Here is a 24248-nt window from a genome sequence, read left to right as displayed (position 1 = left end):
CAAAAACTCTGCCATTTTAAAGAGCATTTTGGAACTTTGATTTTGAATTGCAAATCGAATTTCAATCAATAAAAGAAGCAAGTTGCATTCAATCTTCGTGTTGGATTGAATTGTTATGAGATGAGAATGTTCTTATGTTTTTCCTGTTACATTATCTTGAGTTGATTGAGAGTATTGTGGTGTTATTAATTTGTCTGAGGGAGATTCACATCTGATTTTCTAGTCTTTGAGCTGGAAATTTAGAAATTTTGTTATGTATACAATTTTACTATTAAATTTGGAACTTGTGTTATGTGTACAAACTTGGAGATTTTGAGCTGCTATTATCTACTATGTTTATAAGTTTGAGTTGTACTGTGTATTGAAATCTTTGAGTTGCACACATATACTCCATCTTTGTCCCTGAATGTGAATAAGAAGTAATGAAAGTCTTTATGCTGTCAGGGGCTTCTTGGTTACTAGAATCTGTTGGTGTACTCTTAGTTATTCTTTTGTTTAACTATATTGTATATCAGAATCATTGCTCCAATTGGTACTTCATAGTAATTTGCTTTATCATCAAGGGATTGTGATTGAACTTTGTTGTAAGGAAAGAACGTCTATTCTGAAATACGAGAATATGATGAATGTAACACCCTATTGATAGTTTAGTGCACATAGACGTAAGTGCTAAAGTTGTGTTTAGTAGCAATAAGAAGGACGCCTCCCATTTCTGAGAGGAGAGATGAAATCTCATGACATTGTAGCTGAAATAAGCATTTTGTAATCAGTTGATTTAGTTGATTACAAAATATTCACCCAACACCATGCTAGAATATGTTGAAGATATAGGATTGAAGAAGAAAGTTGTCCTCCTCCAGGAAGAGATAACTCTCTTCTAAAGCTGTCCTCCCTGCACCATTTTGTGAGAACTATAGATAACAGGTTACAACAATATATTAATGGTAAGAATATATGTTCTATGACCTCTCTTGTTAATATTCCATGTGCAATTGGCTGATGCTGATGACAGTATCAGTCACTGTACATTCTAGTGTGGTTGGTGTATGTAGTAGAAACTGCTGTATCCTTAAATACTTTGGTTACTCCCATAACAGGGGTAAGGATATTGCACTTTAAAAAGGCTCATGTTATCATGTTAGCATATGAATGTTGTGTCAGTTTCTACAAATCTCATATGCACAAGCTATGGCATTGTGGTTGCATGGTCCTTGCCCTGTGAATTGATTATGCACCTTCTTTTTGAATTTGATTTTTCCCAGTACCACTGATATGATGATAGATTTTACTTCACTTTGGACAGTTGACAGCACTTAAAAAAAGAGTTGGTTCTCACAGATTGTGCTTTCAGCCCAGTTCCCAGTAAACTGTTAATATTTTTTCTTTTGTCTTGATCATATTGGATTGGCTTTGTTTGCTCAAAAGATTTAGGAGATGCTCTGATAGTCACTAATCAAATGCCATTTTCCTGCTTGGATAAACTTGGACCTATCGTGATTCATAGATCTAGATGTAGATCCAGCTCATGATTACAAGTTTAACCATAATGAAATTTGATTTTTTTCCTGCTGGTTTGCAGGAATTGTCAATATAGTGCATCAAATAATGTGATACTATTTCTGGGAATCAACTGCATAGATGATAGTACCTTTCATCCTAATTGATAAAAGAGATACAGGCAAAAGTCTGCAAAACCAAAGTCTATGGAAACACTGTGATAATAAATAAATTAGCATGATTGCATTATTTTGTTGGTTGCATTGTTGAGATTTTCAGTGACCCTGGATTCAATGAACTCTCTCTTTATGGACAGATATTGCTCTGACGTCTGTTTCTCGTGGTTTAGATTACTGAATTGTGAACACACAAGCTAATGGGTTCAAACTTTAATTATCTCCATGCATAGTGAGGCAGTGGTTTTCATTTCCTTTGAAAATTTACCTATTCAGAAAAATATCCTGAGAACCCTGATTGTGTACAGTTTTTCTATTCACTTTACCAAAAGGGGGGCTGTGATTTGCTCCCAAGCTCTCCACAAATACCTGAAAAGAAAAGGCATGTTTAAGAAAATTTTAAACCCCTTAGAAAAGCCGAAAACCGAGAACACAAGCAAATTCCATGCACAATATTGTATATTTTTCTCCTGGAGTTGCTCAGTCAGAGTTCTCGCAGTGATAGCACAGCAGGGTCACTACTAGATCCAGACCTGATTGCAGCTAAGAGATCTGCATAGAGAGGACATAGTTATATAGGAGAAGAAGCCCTAGCTATGTAGGTGGTTTTCTTTTATATTAGGGCCCAGCTAACTTCTTGAGCGGCAAATGACTTGCACATGTAACCCAGTCCAAGACTCCAAAGCATGTTTGTTTAGAGTTTTTTTTGGTTGGTAATAGTGATTTAGATTTTATCAATAACCCCGGAAGAAAACCTCGCCCGGACTAGGGATGGCTACAGTAAGGAAACCACCTCCCCAATGAAACACTAACGCCAAGAAAACCCATTAACAGGCCTTAAAAATCTGTTGACGGTCAAGATTTGCTCTTTGCGATTGCTTAATCTCCCAACTCTAGAGACCTTCACTTAAAACCTTATTCTTGTCTAGAACATTTTTGAAAACTACAATACAAAGGAGGAGCGCTCTGCAACTGTACGACTCCCAAGGGCGACATGTTTGCCCCTGCTGTTTTCATACTAGCAAAGGACTCCTCGTGCTTTCCCTTTGTATCCTACGTGGCCTTGCGTATTGTGTTTGAGTGGTTTTTATGCTTTACTGTGTTATCATTTCATATCCACTCTTTCCTTTTAATGATTTAGGGTTCATTGCTTTTGATTGTGTGTGCTGAAAAAGTCGGGGATTTTATGTCGTCAGAGCCAGCCTATATCGGCGTCCAGCCTGGTTCACTCGTGCATGGGAAAACCTTGCCAAACAACGATGGCAACACCAAGCATGATATGGACATTGATAAAGCATCCAAGAATGATGGAAATGTGGTTAATGGTTCTAAGAACAACGGGGGTTCTGAAGCAAATACTGCTAAACCTACATAAAAGGTGGTAGTTGTTGAACAGTCCCAGCCGGAGTGCCCTCCCTTGGACATATTTAATGTAAGTTTTTGTAGGAAAGAACTTGACTCTTGAGGACACACCCTTGGGCGTATTTAATGGAAGTTTTTGTAGGAAAGAACTTGACTCTCAAGGACCCACAGGCGATGGAGATAGACTGGGTGGGAGAGCAATGAAGGAATTGCCACCAGAGATGTTGGAGAGGGTATGTCTACTCCCCATGACCTTATAACTCTCTCCCTTTCTCCCAACGAGGATATGGTTAAAGCCATTAGAAAAGAACAATTGCGTTTGAGAGACATTGCTATCTTTTTTGTTTGTGTTGATTGTTGAGTAACATGGATCATTTTCTACAAATGTACTAACATTGCCACTGTAATTGATATATTACAAATGCAGATTTGAAGACTCATAAATATGAGAGGAGACATGTCTCAATGGTTAATCATCATTAGCTAATATATTAATAATATAAATAACCATATAATATATATATATATATATATATATATATATATATATATATATATATATATATATATATATATAATATAATATATAAAATAATATATGTAATATATATTATATGTATAATATAATATTATATATAAATATAAGAATATTTATCTAATGATGATTTACCATCAACAATGTATCTCATGATCGAATCAATCCGATTGCAACTACAAACTTAACACTCCCTCTTAGTTAGGGAGGATTGCTTTAGAACACATTATGCTCTTGAGTATATAAAGAGATATCATCTCAATATGATATTCCTGGAATAGCATATTTAAGGATATCAACATATATCCATCAACTTAAATGGAATCTTTCAATATAATCCGAATTATGATTCAACAAGAAATATCAATCATATGATATTCATCATACTTATATTCATTTGGTATGTGCACTGGCATCAAAAAATCCTTGATGCCTACCAAAAAAAATGTTAATTTGAACCATCAAGTAGTCTAGTTCAACAGCTTTGAAAAGAGGACCATTTCCACTTCTAGATGAATATCCATAATTATATTCCTATTCAGTCCTCTGAAAATGATTTGCGTGTTCTTGCTTTGTTCTATTTCATAATCCATATCCTTGTCATCTGATAATTCTTCTTTGTTCTCTTAACACTCCATAATACCAATCTTTATTTCAAAGATACATAATTTGCCACCCCTATTTACAAGTAGGTCCAACCTTGGAGTTCCACCACCAACTTGCTATACGAAAAGATTCTCATCCGACTCTTCCTCCGACATTTCTCTCACTACACAAGGCTTCTCATCATGTATCTCCACACATTTATTCTCCCACTTCCACATTACTTTCCAACTCATTTTAAATATTACATTTATAAGTCTTCCTTCAAAGATCGACACTTCATAATAAATTTGTACCCTTTAGTTTTTGAACATTTCATTTATTTCTTACCTCAATCCACATATTATTCACTTTACAAATGAATCAACTTGTCTGGGGTATCGTAAATCTCTTTATTGATAATTTGTGTCTTCCTAAGTCTTAGCAGGTGCTCCTTGCTGTTGAGGGAGATCGTGTTACATTGTAGTACTCTTCATCAGAAGATATTGAGGTAAGATTTAACAATCTTGTATACTACTAGGAGGAAAATTCAAAAGAAAAAAGGTGCAAAACCCAATGACTTTTAGAAAGATGTATCACATGCCTTATTTGATTTGGAGAACACCAATCAGGAGCTGAGGAGTGAGCTCCAAGATTTGTATATTAACTCTTCCAAGCAAGTTGATATATCTGGAAATCGTAAGGCTATTGTCATCCATGTTCCATACCGTTTGAGGAAGGCTTTCTGAAAGATTGATGTGAGGCTTGTTCGAGAGCTGGAAAAGAAGTACAGTGAAAAGGATATTGTTATGATTGCCACAAGGAGAATATTGAGGCCACCATGGAAGATGTTGTCTATCTTTTTCTTATTTCGTCCTAACCAGCAGATATTGGGTGATGTGGCTAATTCAAAAACGTGACTTGCGTGAGTTGTTTGACCATGGGCATGTATGGGTTTATCCTTCTATTTGAGAAGCCACATCATGTACATTTCCTTTGTTGTCAATATCATCAATTATGTTGCAATTGAATTTTGAAAATGGTTCAATTATAGTAGTTGTTGTAATTGTAGTTTATATTTCCAATGTATCTCCCAAAGTAGACCCTCTGATTACCAGTCGCATTCATAGTACAGTCACCACAACACGCTTGCTCATTCATGGCCTCTTTGCAGATGATCATCCAGAAAAAGGTACTGCACACAACAAGAATGCATTTGTGAGCACGAACTTGCCTGCCCTCCATTATAAATGTTATATCTCTGAACGCCTGCCCATTTATGAGAAGATTCAAGCAAGTCAGACACCATGGAACCTGTGGTCACTAAATAGGTAATTTATTATTTGCAACGGTGGTGGAGATTGAAATTCCATGTTCCATTATTCATTTTTACATTTGCAAATGTGGTATCTTAGATATAACACAGTGTTCGATTGCTCAGCAGAACACTACAAAGTTATGCCATCTTATTGTACCAACCTTGCAGCAAATTTAGTGCATCTATTCATTGTGAAGGCTTCAAAAAGCCTCAAGCTAATTTCAGTGGAAGATATAAAGATCAAATCAGTAATCTTTCCATGACAGAAAACTCAAGAAATTCTCAATAACTCACATAATGGTTACAAAGTAGGCAGAAATGGATTCTGAGAAATGTATTACAAAATGTGGAAGCCTTCGACAAATGCATTAAAGAAATGTGACTTAGTTCAGGTTGCCTGACAAATGTTTGCAAAGTATGCATCGTCTCTTCTTGTGTTGTGAAGGTGGATGCTATATCACATGGTATAGTGATATCAGAGGTAATTTTAATAATGCATTTTGTGAAATCACCAGTGGAATAGCGCATGAACATCCTTCAAAACAATAAGGTAACATTTTCAGACAGATCTCTTAGCCGCAAGTTGCTCTAGGAGATGTAGCGTTGTGAAAGGGGCATTCAATTTCCTCCAGCATTGGATGTTTGCAATTGAATTGTATACCCAAAACAAAGTCTAACAAGTTAAAAAACGCCATTTAGCATCTTCTGGTTGTTTCTAAAGATGATTAAAACATAATGATAATCATCAAAGTCATATTATTTCATTTTGTTCGAGCATGAATTCAAACCTGGATTCTCATACTAGCAGAACATATTTGAACTAATTTGAGAACCAGCCAAGTTTCATAGAATGAATGCAACTCTTGCCAAAACATTAATAAGACTTCACCTAGGTTGCATATTGGAAACCAGATTTCAACCATATACTTTCATCAAAGGCATTAATCTATGTTGAGATTCTTCCCTGCCACTATGCTATGTTCATTTTTTTTTGTTATATTTGTAGTTGGCTCTGATACCATGTTGAGTAACATGGATCATTTTCTGCAAATGTACTAACATTGCCATTGTAATTGATATATTCCAAATGCAGATTTGAAGACTCATATAATGAGAGGAGACATGTCTCTATGGTTAATCATCATTAGTTAGTAACTTAATATATAAATAATATAAATAACCATGTGTATAATATATATAAGAATATTTATCTAATGATGATTTACCATCAACAATGTATCTCAAGATCGAATCAATCCGACTGCAACTACAAACTTAACATTGATAATGAGTCTCTTCCTTCCCGTAAGTTCTTTGATGATTGGATAGCTAATATTTGGGGAACAAAATCAGGGATTCAACTTAGTTTTTGTAGAATGATTCAGAAGGACTTATTTGTGGTTTTTTTAAGTCTTGTGGTATGCAAGATAGGGTGTTGAAGAAGGGTTACTAGAACGTGGGTCATTCCCTTTTTAGGGCTTTTCAATGGTCTGCTAAAGTGAATGTCAAGCAAGTTGTAGCCTGCTCTTCAACCCATTGGATTGAAATTAAAAAATTGCAGCCTAAATTTGGGCTTTTCATTCCTCAGATTGTTCACCCTCTTGGGTCAGTTTTACAAATTGAAGATTCAAAGCATACACTTCCCCACCTTAATGTTAGAATTTTGATTGCTTTAGCTCCTGAGATTGAATTTCCTGATGTTATTTCTATGGAATTAGAAGAAGAAAAGTTTATGTGGGAAATCTCCCTTTTAGGGAATTTAGGATCTTGTTTTCACTGTAAAAAGAATGGATTTACCAAAAAGGATTGTTCGGCCCTAAAAACTTTGCAGAACCCTAAGTTCGACATTAACACTAATTCGAAGGAAGTTGATAAGTCCAGCAATGTAGAGAATGTTGATAACCCTAATTCAAAAAACGTGTGTGGTGTACATAAGGATATTTGTACAAATCTTAATACTGATAATTCTTCCAAAGTTGGATCTTCCCAGGAAACAATTGATAATGGGAAATTTGTTAGTTTGAATAATCCTCTTTTTGAGGATGAATTTGAGGTGGTACAAGCCTCTGATAATGGCACCACCAAGTCACTAGTCGATTGTCAATTAGATTCTAGTAATGATAGAGTATTTTAAAGGGTGCTCACAAGTCTTCATTCCCACCTAGGTTAAATGCACAGCAAATTGCTCTCAAGAGAGCAGAGTATGCTAGGAGGGCCTCTAATGGTCCTTTAAACAGTGATAAAACCCTAAATGGGACTCTTAAATCTGTTATTGAGAAGAACGTAAATAATGTAGAAACTTTGAATGTATCTCTATTTATTGAAGTCACTAATAAATCCTCTAAAAGAAAGAGGAAGATAGTTGAGAGAAAATCTCTCTCTAATGACAGAGAAATCGGGTAAAAATATCTTGGATTGTTTTAACAGGCTTTACAATAACTCCAAGTCTCAACAATCTAAATGATGCAAATACACAGTTGGAATGTGAGAGGCCATGAGATGCCAGATAGGAAGTATTTAGTGAGGAAATGGTGTAATAACCTTAAATGGAAAGACATTATATGCCTTCAAGAGATTAAGATTGTTGATTTTCAGGCCTACACCAGTTTAAAATTCCTATGGGATCAATCTATCGGATTTTATTCCAATCATACCAGAGGTAAGGGTGGCACTGCTATCATGGTAGGTCCTCAATGGACAGATAAAATCATTGCAAATGGTGTATCTCCCTGTCAGAGAGGTTTATGGGTCACTATCAAACATAATGATACCAATACTGGAAACTGTAATATTTATGCCCCAAATGACTATATGGCCCAAGCATGTTTATGGAAATGGCTAATCTTTGCCCTTTCTAAGTCCCACTGGATTTTTGTGGGACACTTTAACATGGCAGAAAATAAGGAGGATAAAGGTGAGGGTAATTTACACAATTGCAAAGGGAATGAACATTTTTTCTGGTCTAATTTTAAGAGAAATTTCAGAATTTCTGATCCTTTGGCTTCTAAAAAGAATTCCTTTAATGATATATGGTTCACATCATGCAACAATCAAAAACGACACCAAAGAGTCCATTGCCATTTCGATAGGATTTATGTAGAAAGCCCTACCTTCTCTTGTGAAGCTAAATCTGGGCATGCTCCAATCTGTGTCTCCCCAGTTCCTATGTCAGATCATTATCCAATTTCAGCAAGTATGTACCTGGAGGGGCTCTAGTGATAGTATCGGTAAAGGGAGGAAGAATGGTTCTTTCAAACTTAATGTGTCATTACTTAATGATGCTATCAGAATAGTAACTAGCTTAAGTAAATTCTGCAATCGAAGTATGAGGCCTAAGGAGAGGTGGTCTTCAGTGGTAGATGGTTGGAGAAAATTATATCAGATTATTGGCAATAAAAAAGCTACCGCTAGGGTTAGAGATGAGCAAGAATTGCAGATCAAATTGAATAGAATTGAAAAAGATCTGCAAATTAAAGGACTTGATCCTTAGTTGGAAGACCAGTTAATTTGTGTCAAGTGACAATTACGGAAGTTGCAGCAGAATAAGATTAAGGGCCAGAAAATCAGGGCCAGGATGAACTGGATGAAGGATTGTGATAAAGGTACTAAGTATTTTTTCAATATTATTAGAGCCAAACACAAAAGGGAATTGATTGATGGGATCCAAATTGGAGGAGATACCTCAGATGATCCAAGCAGCATTAAGGAAGCATTCTATAACTTTTATAAAGATCTTTTCACATCTGAATATAATGAGAACAATAGATTTGCTCTAGAGGAGTGTCTAAAGCTCATTCCTAAGAAAATATCAGCAAAGGAAGCTAGGAGACTGGATAGTCCTATCAATCTGGAAGAGATTGAAAATGCAGTAATCTCCTTAGCTAATGATAAGTCACCAGGCCCTGATGGCATCCCAGCTGAATTTTACAAACACAATCTGGATTGGATTGGTCCTAAACTATTGGAGCTTTTTGAAGATGTGTTTGATCAAGGCACTCTAGGGGCAGATATCAATCAGGGAATTATTAAACTTCTTCCCAAAAGTGGTGATAAGACTCAAGTTAAGAACTGGAGGCCTATTACTTTGCTAAATTTGTCATATAAGATTATTGCCAAGGCATTAGCTAGGAATATAGGAAATTTGCTTGGTGATTTTATATCTCCAACCCAAACAGGCTTCGTTAAGGGGAGATTCATCCTTGAGAACTTAATCACTAGTTGGGAGGCAATGCATTGGGCAAAGAGTGAGGGTCAAACTGTTGTAATGGTATTGTTAGATTTTGAGAAGGCATATGATAGGATTGAGTGGCGCTTTGTCTTGGGCATGCTTCAAGCATTTGACTTTCCTACTTTTTTTTTAAATGGATCAGCGTTCTCCTTAAAGATTCCTCCATAGTCATTGATGTTAATGGTGAATTAACAGAAAGCATTAAACTCCAAAGGTCTGTAAGACAAGGGTGCCCTATTGCCTCTGCTTTATTTGTAATTGCAGCAAATGCTCTTTATTATATTGTCAGGACACCTCAGTTAGGCCCTCCGGTCAAAGGCATTACTCTTCCTAACAAGGAAACACTTCTTAATGTCCAATTTGCAGATGACACTGCATTATTTATTGAGTTGGAGGAAGAGAACTTTGACAATATGAATTATAGGCTTCAATACTTCTATTTGGTTTCTAGGGCTAAAGTGGCTACTCATAAATCTTCAATCATAGGTTGGCATCATGATCCTCTGAAGTGGATTGTTTCCAAAGGTTGCCAGTGGCTTGGGCCCAATTTTATTGTCAGGTATTTGGGGATTCCATTCTCTATTGATCCATCCCTTAAGGATATGTGGTATTGGCTCTTCTCCAAAATTGAGAAGAAGTACCTGTAGTGGCAGACTAATCTTCTTTCTATGGCAGAAAGGGTTCAAGTAGTTCAAAAGGTTCTTTCACCTCATCACATTTACTTTTCTTTTGTCTGGCTATTTGCTAATTATCAATCCAAAAGTCGTGAAAGGATTATGAGAGATTTCTTGTGGTCTGATGTTTTGGGGGATAAAAGAAGGCACTGTGTCAAATAGGAATGGTGCTGTCTTCCTAAAAGCCAGGGTGGCCTTGGCATCAAAGATTTGAGGGCCCATGGAATTGCTTTGGCCTCTAAATGGATCCTTCAAGCCCCTTCTGGGGAGGAACCCTAGAAGGTCCTAGTTAGAAATAACATTATCAAATCTGCTATTCAAAAAGGTAAAGGCTGGCCCAATGTTTCTCTCTGTGACAAGGTCTTTGGTAATTTTCAGTTGTCTATTTTTGGTTCTAAAGCTTTTCAATCTCTTTGGAAGGCATGGTCCCAATAAAAGACTTTATTCTGATTAGGGGGGCTAGTGGGGGTTTCTCCTACATACTCTGTCACAGACATATCCTTATGGTGGAGAGTGGAGACTAATGGAAAGCCCTTATCATTAACTCAAAATTGCTCTACTAAAAATTGCAACAAGTATGGCATTTCTATGGTGCAAGATATTCTAATTGACAATCTGTTAGGGACTTGGGAGGAAATCTCAGCCAAGTACAATATCCCTAATACTCAAAAAAAGACCTTTTCTATTATTTGAAAAGCTATGGGTCGCCTTTGTCCTGGGCATATTATGAATACTAATCAATTTTTGTAGTGAGTAAAATGGAAAGATGGCACTGAATTTAACAAGATCTCTACTAAACAGATTTATTACATGTTGAAAAGTGGATACTCTACTTTTGATAAAATGAACCAAGGTTGGGAGCTGTGAGTTGCTCTGTTTCTAAATGGCATTTTATCTTTAATTTTTTTTGGTAATCCCCTTGTGAACCTAAAAAGGCTTGCTTTAGATGGTTGTTATTGCTTAAGAAACTTCTTGTTGGTTTTACCATCCCCCATGACAAAAATATCATCATTATGAGTGAGCTTTGCTCTGTTCCTGAAACTTATGAGCACTTGTTTTTTGAGTGTAGTTATGCTTGTGGTAGTTGGTCTATTTTCTTTGGCTCACCTATTACATGGAATAGTGATCTTGGTCTTTCATGGAGTGAAATCCTTGCTGGTTTTGTGGAATCATTTGATCTAAAGACTAACACTTTTTGGTATGTCTTAACTTGTGAGATTTTGTGGCTCCTGTGGAAGGAAAGGAATGGAGAGATTTTTCAAAGGAGGAGACAGCTTACTGAGTTTGGATGTAAACTCACACATTTTCAAATTATGACACAGGTTGTTGCTGCTTTGGAAATTTCCAAGGATAGATTCATGATGCTGATGAGGGAAGGTCAAATGTTGATTCACAAAAAGGATGTGATCTCCTGCCAGTATTTCTGTCCAGGAGGACATGGTCAATCAAAGGGAACTTGAGAATTTGAACTAGTTCATCCAGAATCTCAGGCTTGATGACAGGCTTTTTGACTATAAGGGTCTTACACAAGAACTCCATGCAGTTGAAAATGTTACTAGTAGGGAAGAGCAGACTCCTAGCAACTGAAGGCAGCATTTCTTGTGCTTTTTGATGATGCCAATTTTGATCAATGTTGTATTTAGTGCTTCAGTCCTGGTTCCTTGTCAGATACTTTTGTTAATATTTCTAAGCAGGATATAAATGCCGATATATCATTATAAGCTGTTGCTGATAGGAGTTTCTTAGCTGGATGTTTGTGTCAATCTTTATTATCAGCACTGGTTCCTAAAGATCTTATGATGTAATCTCAGACTTGAACTATTTTAATATCAAAATGACAATGAAGAAACCCATGGAGCCCGGGTAAATTTGAACACATACATTTAAAATCAGTTCCCAGTTTTCTAAAATCCATTTATGAAGCTCACATAGGCTTGACTACAAACCCTGGAAATGTCCAATCAAACCAAGCTAAGAAAAGATAGCAATGTTATGATCAACTTCCATTTCTACCTCATCCACAGTTATGGCCCCAGCCAGTCGTGGCTTTATCACCCTGCCAAACCATTTGTCACCTATTGATAATCTGCCATTTCAGAACCAGAAGACTCTTTTGAACCAAACCCATTTCTCCCACATAATCAGTTTTCACCACATTCTTTTGTAACCGCTACCTTGGCTTTCTTTTCCCCCACCCACTCACAGCCCTATTGGTTGGGCTCACCAATGACAGCCTCACTTTGAATCATAGAGCTAGAAACCCTAGCTACTGAGGAAGATGGCATCAAGCCCGTGGGCCTAGCAAAGGCAACATCTTTTACCTCATTACCAGTTGCCCAGGATTGCTCAAACACCTTTGCTTTCTAGCTCTCACCACCATCGCCAACCAGTCTCTCCTCCCTACCTTGCGCTAAGATTGTTCCTTCCCTCCGAGAAAATGATTGCTTTCCACTAGGACTCCCCTTTATCATCTTTTCGGCCATCTTTGGTTGTTCTGCTATTTGCCCCTGAGAAGGCCCACCCATCTCTCTTGTCACTCACAGACCTTTCCCAAAACACCGTTCACAATTTCTCTAGTTGGGATCTTCATTCTCAGTCGCATTCCATCTCAAATGGCCAGAAGGTCGTCCGCCAAAAACTGCCCTTTCTCCCTCAATGAGTGTTGTTTTTGCTGCCTGTGCACTCATCTTTCCAAAGTAAATGCTGCAATTTCCTTGCAAGCTATTCTAAACAGCCCTTGCACTCAACTTCAGCTATACAAAAACCCTAAAGTCCATCCTTACCTACAACGTCTCCATATTACCCCTCTTTTAAAAGTTAAGCTAGGGATGTTGATGCAAAGGGCCTAGGGTTTATCCAATAACTACTCTTAATTAAGGTTCTAACCTTGAATCATCCAATGATTCTTGTTTCCTGTGCTTCCACCAATCTAAGCCTCCAAGACTTCTCCTCCAACTTGCCTCTTAAGGTATACTTGGTCTGGTGTAGACTTAATCTCCCTTCTAAGGCACTAACCCTACTAGTCCTTCTTTCCCTTAGAACCCCGACCCTCACTTAGGATCTTGTACTTCCACTTCCTTGGAGTCTACTGATATTGTAGATACCCTCCATTACCTTCTTGACCTCATTCAACACTTCTGGTCACAACAACTACTCAAGAGAACTCAATTTCTTCACATAGGTTAATTAGGCCTAATGGCTTCTAGGTCTAGTGACCCTGTTTTGTGCCCACACTTCGAATTCTTCCAAACAACCCCTAGAATAACCTTAGGAATTTGGAAGCTATCTCCTAGCACTCCAAGATTCCAAATTCTCGGAGCTTCAAAACACCCATAACCCTATTTACTCCTAAGCCCTAGTTTCTAGCCTTTGTTTTAGGCCTTCAGTCCAGTCAGCAATCAAAAAATCTCTCAATCTCTTCAAACTTCAAACCAGCCCTCCATTCCACTTGCGCATGCAAGGTGACATCCTAGGGCTTCTAGGAACTCCATGGGATTGACCCAACATGATCATGGGTGTGCCCTGCAACACCTTTTTTCGAAACTGTCTAGGCTCACATACTCCTAGTAGTCAGCCTAGGGCTTCACTCTATGGCTTGGAAACCCATCATAAAAAAGCAGAACAAAACCAAAATGCTATGTACACAATCTAACCTATCACCCCACCTGGTTTCATGCATTTTCCACAGTGGGTGATTAGGTTAGAACCATTTTTGTACAAACAGCCCTATGAAGGTAATACTCAGGCCAGTCAGCAAGAAAATGTTGTAACTTGGAAACCTAATAACTTCAGCACAAGTGTGAATATGAAAAAGAACCGCGAAAGACTAATCTACAAAAAACATAAGCTTGATCTCCTATGCCAATTTGTACACAGCCATACTACACCATTAAGCAATAGAAAACAACGAAATCTATCCATATAGAAGTCCCACATGTGCATAAACTGATGGTAAACATTCCACCCTTTAAAATATGTTCTTCCATGCTCATATACCAAAGCTTAGGTAGCTACAACCTCCAAAAGTGCCATTTGCAATTTCTTGCAAAAAATGCAAGTTGCTTGAGCAATTTTGCTAATTAGGACTTTTTGGCCAAATGGGTCCACCTAGGACCATTCTAGGACCCTAGATAGGATACCTAGGACCTATTTACATAATCCAGGACCTTAATTACCCATGCCTAATCATATTTGACCTATTGAGCAACTTTTGGCTCAATGAGCAACTTTTTAGCAACCTACGACCTACTGAGCAACTTGGCTCTTGCATTTGGATTAGTTGCATTCCAAGGACTAAAACTTATTAACCACACACACACACCTAACTAACCTCTAATCACTCCAAAAACTAAAATTAGGGAGGTGCCCTACACCATACTCCCCTGGGACAAAGAACTCGAGTCCCTTGAGTTAGGAGGTCTTCACCATACTTCAGAATGCCAGCTTTAGTCATCCAGGTAGCTTCAGCATCAGGTAGTCCCTTCCATTTCACCAGATAGATCTTGTAGGTGTCCTTTCTAGTCTTCTTGAGCACCTTAGAATTCACAATGTTGTCTAGTTGCAAAGGTTGAAGAGTTGGCAAGTCTTGAACCCAATCTGCCCCTTCCAAGTCTACAAGAGTGTGTTTATTAGCATCATCATGAGTACCTTTGTAGGGAAATAAGTCACATACATTGAAAATAGGTGATATCCCTAAGTCAAGAGGTAGTTCAACTTCATAGGCATTGTTGCCAAACTTGTGTAGTATTATTAGAGGTCCTATCTTCTTCATCGTAACTTCGTTGGGTGTCTCTTTGGTAGCCTCTCTTTCCTGAGATAAGCAAGTACCAAATCCCCCATTTTGAACTACAAGTCTCACCTTGTTTTGTCTGCCCTTGTCTTATACTTTTCCACTTGGTTTTACAATGTCTTCCTAACTTGCTCATGCAGCTCTTTTAACTGTTCTGCAAATGACTCTCCTTGTCATGTAGGTTGAGATCCCTCAGCTCCAAAATCCCCCTAGGGCGAGTCCCATACACAATTTCAAATGGGCTCTTTCTAGTGCTCCTGTCAACAGAGTCATTATAAGCATACTCTACCTGCCCTATGATGTGATCCCATGACTGACCATCTTGCTTGGTCAAACATCTTAATAAATTGCCTAAGGATATGTTTACTACCTCAGTTTTCCCATCAGATTGAGGGTGATAAGCTGAAGAAAAGGACAAATTAGTGCCTAGCATCTTCCAGAGGGTCCTCCAAAAGTGTCCTATGAATTTAGCGTCCCTATCACTCACTATGTTGAGTGGCAAACCATGGATTCTCACTATGTCCCTAAAGAATAGACCTGCTATATGTGAAGCATCATTTGTTTGCTTGCATGGGATGAAGTTTTCCATCTTGCTGAAACGATCCACAACCACAAATACATTGTCATGCCCTCTAGGTGTCTTAGGGAGTCCTAAAACAAAGTCCATACTCAAGCACTCCCATGGTCTTTGTGGTATGGTGAGCAGTTGATACAATCCTGCATTACTACTATGTCCTTTAGTCCTCTGACATACATGGCATTGCTCCACAAACTTTCTCACATCAATCTGCAATCTAGGCCAATAATAGTACCTAGAAACTTGTTCTAGGGTCTTGTCTCCCCAAAATGTCCTCCCAAACTGCCTTGATGCTTTTCTTTGATGATGTTCTCCCTCATGGAACATTGGGGAATGCACAATAGATGCCCTTTGAATAGCAAACCTTCCTGCAACATATAATTAGCAAAATCTACTTTGAAACCTTGTTTGAATTTATCACATACTTCATAGGCTTCTTTGAAATCCTTATCCTCCTTGTAGAGGTCTCTTAGATCCTTCATTCCCACACTCTACAATTGGATCTCTTGGATGGCTAGGACTCTCCTGCTGAGAGCATCAACAACCTTATTGCTCACAACTTTCTTGTGCTTGATCACAAAGGTGAATGCCTGCAAATACTCCACCCACTTGAGGTGTCTTTGATTTAGTTTCTCCTGTCCATTCAAGAAGCTAAGGGCATGGCTGTCTGTGTAAACCACAAATTCTTTTGGAAGGAGGTAGTGCCTCCACTTCTTCAAAACTTGGACCATTGAATATAACTCAAGGTCATAGGTAGAGTACCTTTGGTTTGCCTCATTCAATTTCTCAGAGAAGAATGCCATACGATGTCCTTCTTGACTTAGCACTGCTCAATAGCTAGCTTACTAGCATCACACTCTACCATAAAGAGTTGATTGAAATCTAGAAACCTTAGGGTAGGTAGGGCTGCAATCCTTCTTTTCAAAAGCTCAAATCCCTTATCTACTGCCTTTGTCCATTTAAATTGACATTTGATACCTCCTTTAATGGTGTTGAGGATGGGGGCACACACATGATTGAATCCTCTCACAAATTTCCTATAGTAAGATGCCAAACCATGAAAACTACTAACATCTCCTATGCATTTAGGTGTTGGCCACTCTAGTATAAACCTGACCTTATCAGGATCCATTTTAATACATCCATTAGAAACAACAAAGCCAAGATATACCAATTCAGATTTTAGGAACTCACACTTTTCTTGATTGATCATCAGCTTCTCTTGATGTAGCCTCCTCAAGACCATCTCCAAGTGCTTCATATGCTCCTCTTTGGACCTGCTAAAGATTAGAATGTCATCGAAATACACAATAACAAATTTACCTATGAAATCTGCTAGCACCTCATTCATTAGTCTCATGAAGGTACTTGGGGCATTTGTCAAGCCAAAAGGCATTACTAGCCACTCATACAACCCTTCATTTGTCTTGAAGGTTGTCTTCCATTCATCACCAGGTCTTACTCTAATTTGATGATACCCTAACTTCAAATCCACCTTGGAGAAGTAGCAAGAGCCTCCTAAATTGTCTAACAAATCCTCAATTCTTGGCATATGGAACCTATATCTGATGGTGATCTAGTTGATTGCCCTGGAGTCAGTACACATCCTCCATTTGTCATCCTTCTTAGGTGCAAGGACAGTTGGTAATGGCAAAAGGGCTCAAGCTTTTCCTTATTAGGCCTTTTTCCAACAAAACTTGTATTTGCTTGGCAATCTCAGCATTCTAACTTGGTGTCGTCTTGTAGGCTGCCTTGTTAGGTAGATTTGCCCCTGGTATTAGATCTATTTGATGACTTACCTCCCTCATAGGTGGCAATGCATTAGGTAGCCCATTGTCCACTACTTCATGGTACCTTTCCAACAACTACTGCACTTCTTGAGGCATTTGAACTTTCTCTTCAGTCTCTTCTCTAGGCCTTACCACTACTGCACAACATACTCCTTTCTCTTTCTTCATAGCCTTTAGGAACTCCTTCCCACTTAACAACATCACACTTGACCCCAAATGTTTCTCCTCTTTAGGCTCTATCAAAGGGTCCATCTGAAACTTCTTACCTTGCCTGGTTATCACATAGCTATTTTGCTCCCCATCATGTATAGCCTTCAAATCATATTTGCCATGGACGCCCTAACAAAAGATGACAAGCATCCATAGGCATTATGTCACATAACACCTTGTCCTTGTATTCCCCTATCTCAAAGACCACAAATGTTTGCTCGTCCACTAGTATTTGTTGGCCCTTGTTCAACCAAGACACCTTGTAGGGAGTAGTGTGAGGTATTCTCTTGAGGTTCAACTTATCTACCATCTCAGTAGATACTATGTTCTTAGTGGAACCAAAGTCCACTATCACCCTACAAATCTTCCCATGTGACCTACAAGTGGTCTTAAATAGGCTCTTTCTCTGTGGTGGTTCAACCACATTAGGTACCTTCAACAAGGTCCTCCTTAGCATCAAATTTTCACCACCCACTACTGGTCCTGCCTTAGAAATTGGTGATGTAACACCTTGAGTGTCATCTTCTTGCACTAATTGTGTTCTCCTTTCTCCCATAGATGAAGAGGAAGCCTTTTTAGGACATCCACCCATAGTATATGGTCCACTTGGTTACAAGTGTAACATCTGCCAGTAAAAACAATATTGCCTCTGCCTTGTGACTGGAACCTACCCCTAGGTGGTCCTCTTCCTCTATATCCCCCTCTTTGAAAAGTGTTCCTATTCTAGTTACCCCCATAGTTGTCATTGGATCGGGTTTCTTCAGGCCTACTTGGTCCTGGTCCTCTACCAAAGCTGCCTGTGCCTCTGAAACCTCGGTTCCTCTGCCCCTTTGTTGGGAATCATGCCTCCTTCTTGCCTTCTCTTCTCCCCTTAAAGACAACTAAAAACATTTATGCATAGTGTCAGGAGCCATCATGTTGATCTCATCATGTATCCCTTGCCTTAATCCATTCAAGTACCTTGCCACTCTTTCCACTTCTTCTTTTCTTCTTACTCTTAGGCTTAACTTATTGAACTCTTCAGTATAGGCACTCATTGTGAGGTCTCTCTGCCTTAGGTTCTGCAACCTCTGATAGATTTGAATCTCATAGTCTGTGGGTAGGAATTGGGCTCTCAACCTAATCTTCATCCTATCCCAAGACACAATCTTCTTCTTCCCTATTGTTACCATGTCATCTTGCATCATGTTCCACCATACTAGTGTTGATCCTTTGAGTCTAGCCTTGGCATAGCTGACCTTCTTCTCTTCTTGTACTTCCTTGTAATCAAACTGGTTGTCTATGGCTTCCAACCAATCTAGCAATTCCTCCCCATTCAAACTACCACTGTAGTAAGGGATGTGTTCCATATTGTCTTTATTAAGAGACTTAAAGGCATCCAAAAACACCTTTTTATCCTGATCCACCTCAGGATCCTTACTGTCAGATGTCTCCCCTGTGAGGCTTTCATCTTCTTCCTCACTCTCATCCCCCCATTCTATGATTTTCTTCTTACTCTTTGTGTATGCCTAATTGGCTTTGGCCAATATATCCTTGACCAAATCCACTATGGCACACTTGCTCATTGCCTCGGGTGGCATACTGTCTACCTCTTGGCTATCTTCCACGTCTGACATAAACCAAACTAAAAGTTGGCTTTGGTACCACTCTGATGCAGAGGGCATAGGGTTCTATCCAATAACTACTCTTAATTAATGTTCTAATCTTGAATCATCCAATGATTCTTGTTTCCTGTCCTTCCACCAATCCAAGCCTCCAAGATTTCTCCTCCAACTTGCCTCTTAATGTATAATTGGTCTGGTGTAGACTTAATCTCCCTTCTAATGCACTAGTCCTACTAGTCCTTCTTTCCCTTAGAACCCTGACCCTCACTTAGGATCTTGTACTTCCACTTCCTTGGAGTCTACTGATATTGTAGATACCCTCCATTACCTTCCTAACCTCATTCAACACTTCTAGTCACAACAACTCAAGAGAGCTCAATTTCTTCACATAGGCTAATTAGGCCTAATGGCTTCTAGGTCTAGTGACCCTGTTTTGTGCCCACACTTCGAATTCTTCCAAACAACCCCTAGAATAACCTTAGGAATTTGGATGCTATCTCCTAGCACTCCAAGATTCCAAATTCTCAGAGCTTCAAAACACCCAAAACCCTATTTACTCCTAAGCCCTAGTTTCTAGCCTTTGTTTTAGGCCTTCAGTCCAGTCAGCAATCAAAAAATCTCTCAATCTCTTCAAACTTCAAACCAGCCCTCCATTCCACTTGCACATGCAAGTTGACATCCTAGGGCTTCTAGGAACTCCATGGGATCGACCCAACCTGATCATGGGTGTCCTCTGCAACACCTTTTCCAAAACTGTCCAGGCTCACATACTCCTAGCAGTCAGCCTAGGGCTTCACTCTATGGCTTGGAAACCCATCATAAAAAAGCAAAACAAAACCAAAATGCTATGTACACAATCTAACCTATCACCCCACCTGGTTTCATACATTTTCCACTGTGGGTGATTAGGTTAGAACCATTTTTGTACAAACAGCCCTGTGAAGGTAATACTCAGGCCAGTCAGCAAGAAAATGTTGTAACTTGGAAACCTAATAACTTCAGCACAAGTGTGAATATGAAAAAGAACCACGAAAGACTAATCTACAAAAAACATAAGCTTGATCTCCTATGCCAATCCGTACACAGCCATACTACACCATTAAGCAATAGAAAACACAAAAATTTGTCCGTACAGAAGTCCCACACGTAACTAATGGTAAACATTCCAACCTTCAAAATATGATCTTCCATGCTCATATACCCAAGCATGGGTAGATACAACCTCCAAAACTGTCATTTGCAATTTTTTGCAAAAATTGCACAAGCAACTTTTGAGCAATTTTGCTCCTTAAGACTAATTGGCCAAATGGGTCCACGTAGGACCATTCTAGAACCCTGGATAGGATACCTAGGACCTATTTAGGTAATCCAAGACCTTAATTACCCATCCCTGATCATATTTGACCTATTGAGCAACTTTTTAGCAACCTAGGACCTAGTGAGCAACTTGGCTCTTGCATTTGGATTAGTTGCATTCCAAGGACTCTTGGAACTTATTAACCGCACACACACCCCTAACTAACCTCTAATCACTCCAAAAACCAAAATTAGGGAGGTGCCCTGCACCAGATGTACTCCCTCGTAAGAATGCAAATGCAACACTTCACATCCCACTGGATAAATCAAGATACAAGATCTTGGGGGCATCTCCGTCGTTATGTTTAGTAGAAGTTATCTGTTATTAGTTTAGGCTATTTGTTATTAGATTATGCTGCTTGATTAGTCAGACTATTAGATTGTTCAATCAAACTGAGTATCTCTCCAGTACGTTGTAAGTTTAACTTGGAGCTTACTTGGCAACTCATTTACTTCTTTGAATTAAATTGTAAGTGCACTTGTCTATTAAACAAAAAAAATGATTTTAATTATGATGCATTGAGAGTCTCTTTTATAAAGTTTCATTTCACTGCCGGGTAATGCTTGCCAGATTTAATGAGAAGACAGTTGCAGGTTTAAGAGTTCAATTCTGTATATTCCCTGTTCAAATTTTCAACAGTATGTGGTTGTAGATGAGCATAGTCGGAAATTATTGTTTCTTTGAAGCTTTCATGTACCAGGGTGCCCATTTTTTTATTTCTGAGCGTACAATCTGCTTACAGAGGCCTGCAAATTAAATGACAATAACTTAAATCCCATGCTGTGAAATGAAAACCTAGTTTAGAGGGAAAACTAATCCCGGAGTAAGGTTTTGATCACAAAACTTAATTATGCTCTAATTACATACCAAAGCAGATCAGTAACTTTTATTCTACATTTAATTAGCCCAAATTTTGAATCAGAATGGAAATAAAAAAAGAAAGAGCAACGCAGGATTACCAGCTGGCTTAGAAAATCATTCTGGAATTTGGTCTCAGACTCTATCGCGTGAGCTACCTGCAAATTGGTATATGGGCATCATAATTTTCTTCAGAGAATACAAAAAACTTATATTACTGAAATTCAAATATATGATCTTCTAAAATGCTGTCAGCCAAATTTCCTATAAATTAGAATAAGAAACACATCAAAATATTCAATTCTCTGTGTTTATAAAGATAATCTTAATCAAAACATTCGCAATTAATTACAATATCTTAAAATGTAGCTTACATTTTTTAGCCCTAAAACCTTGTGATGAAGATCGGAAATCGTATCATCAAAGTCTCCGTGAATTGGGTCAACTCTTAATTGAAGCTCCCCGCTCTGGGCATTATTTAATCTGCTGCTCGGCCCTTGTCTGAAATACCCATAACATAAATTTCTATTTTGCACAAATTGCTGGTCTATTTTTCATAGTCCCTTTGACCATGGACCATGAACGTGCTTAAATACCAAAATAAAGTACGGAAAACCCACTGTATGAACGGAAGACATTAGAATTACCTTGAATGTAAGGGCCTTCTACCAGAGGACGCCATTGTTTGGAGGATTTTCTAGAGAACGCTGATGGTGAAAAGTTCCCAAGAATAATGGTGATGCGCAAATTTTGTATTTTCCAAATAAGCAATATACGATTTGGTTCTTTTCTTTTCTATTGAAAGGGCCATTCGTTTGAATTAGGCAGGAATTAGAATTTTTAAATATTTTTCAAATTCTTTGCTTGTTTCTTTTATAAAAAAAAAAAAACAATTAGAATTTTTAAATTCAGTTTATTTTCTTAAAATAATCATATCTTCCATATGAAAAAATGGAATTCAAAAACCAATTCTATTTTAAATTCTATTTTTTCATAAATCAAATTTTATAAATATTTCATATGTGTGCCTATGTTTATCCTAATGAAATTTAAATATACTTTGGATTATGTAGATTCTTTCTATCTCTATTCGACTATGGCAACAAGAATTTTAAGAACAGATCGCAATGAATCATAGGCTCAAGTGATCATCAGGTTGAATCACAAGGATCGACAAAATGAGTGAGGTATTCGAAAGATATGAGCGGCAATATAGTGAACTCTTTGCAAATCTCTCACGTAAAGCACTGATGTGTCTCTTCTTAACAGAGGTAACTACATCGCTATTCACCCACCCATGTAAGCAAATACAATTTTTGACCCAAAGTTTCATGTTCATCAATGCCTTGTGGGTTTATGCTTGTTTGATTTCTTAAATAATTGATTGACCAAAATTTAGGATATTGCGTGAGATCTTAGGAAATGATGTTTAGAAATTTGATACTAAATCTTTGTACTCTCATTGTTGATTACATGGGTTAATTTTAAATGCCAATTAAAAAGTTGTAAAGAAGATGATAGTGAGTGTAAACCCCTCTGATTTGGAGAATTGTCGATCACATGGGTTAATTTAAAAAAAAAAACCAAAAGTATTAAACATTTTTTTATTAAAAAAAATGTATTCCAATTCTAGGAGCCAAATGCAAAAAATGCATCTTCTTACTCATCTTCTAGGTGAACCAAATAGTTCCAACCATATTCCAAAATCTATTTTTCGAAATTATAAATTCCAGTATTGCAGAATTCCAACAACCAAATGGGAATCATGAACAAGTGCGTACTTCATTTACATTTTTCTTTTATCTTTTCTTTTTTTTACATCAATGTAGTATTATGATAATAGTATTTGTTTATTGTGTATGAATTGGGGGAGTATAATCATTTAAAAGTGGAAATGTAGAGGATATGAGTTCTTTTTAAAAGTTGTTATTTATTGATTTTTGTCTAATATTACAAGTCAATATGTAATTGAAAGGAAATAGATAAATAAACTACCTTCTGAGGTTTTCTTCAGTCCTCTATTCTTATTTGAGTTTTAAATGAATAAATCCCTCCTTATCAACATTAGGATTAACCTTTGACAGAAATAATAGTTACATGCAAATATAACCAATATCAGAAAATAATAGATCGCATAGAAGAGAACACAAGACAACAAGATTTAACGTGGTTCACCCAATCCCTGGGCTATGTCCACCAACAGCAAGTCCAATATTATTATTATCATCTAGTGATTACAATCTGCAATCCCTTACAGCTCAATACTGTCACAAGAAGCTACAATATCACCATTGCATTATGAAATCCCTAACCCTAACCCTTTTTATACAAGCTTTTGTCACTTACAAAATTAGGGCTAGAATAAGTCGTCCAATAGGAAAAATAGTAGCTGATGCCTTTTACAATATAAGGGCATTTTTGGCTTCGGGGACCCCTACGAGGGCATTGCCCCTCAACCCCACCCTATACTGTGACAAGGAGCACACCTGGGGCGCTGCCCTCAAATCCCTGTAGAAATAATATGGGGAGAAAATCATGCCAAATAAACCTTCGAGTATGATTAGGCTCCACATCACAATAATCTCCCACTTACTGATCAAACTCCACAACAATAACCTTCCACTTGGAGACTGATCATAGCACTACTAAACCTGTAGCTCCCACTGGACTCTGTTGTTTTGTTTAGTCAAG

General features: G+C 37.9%; 1 protein-coding gene across 4 annotated transcripts in view; it reads right to left on the bottom strand.

Moving 5' to 3' along the window:
- LOC149533033 (bet1-like protein At4g14600) overlaps positions 1 to 22363 on the bottom strand; it is a 30189-nt gene extending 7826 nt beyond the window's left edge. For 3 of the 4 annotated variants that reach the window (XR_016357087.1, XM_089804863.1, XM_089804861.1), the window contains exons 1-3: positions 22205 to 22363; positions 21932 to 22058; positions 21659 to 21715 (exon numbers count right to left, since the gene is read on the bottom strand). Coding sequence is in view for 3 of the 4 variants with exons in the window: in XM_089804863.1 (XP_089660989.1) it covers positions 21659 to 21715; positions 21932 to 22058; positions 22205 to 22239 (219 nt within the window). In the remaining variant the exon portion in view is untranslated. Of the gene's footprint in view, positions 1 to 21228; positions 21446 to 21658; positions 21716 to 21931; positions 22059 to 22204 lie in introns of those variants that run through there. The other variant, XM_089804862.1, reaches the window with a different exon arrangement.
- Between the last annotated feature and the right edge of the window lie 1885 nt (positions 22364 to 24248).

Source organism: Cupressus sempervirens, chromosome 10 (assembly GCF_028749045.1).
Source record: "Cupressus sempervirens isolate cs-2001-9-10 chromosome 10, ASM2874904v1, whole genome shotgun sequence".
Classification (NCBI taxonomy): domain Eukaryota; kingdom Viridiplantae; phylum Streptophyta; class Pinopsida; order Cupressales; family Cupressaceae; genus Cupressus; species Cupressus sempervirens.
Note: the sequence above shows the minus strand (reverse complement) of the source record. Positions and strands in the feature narration are given on the sequence as shown.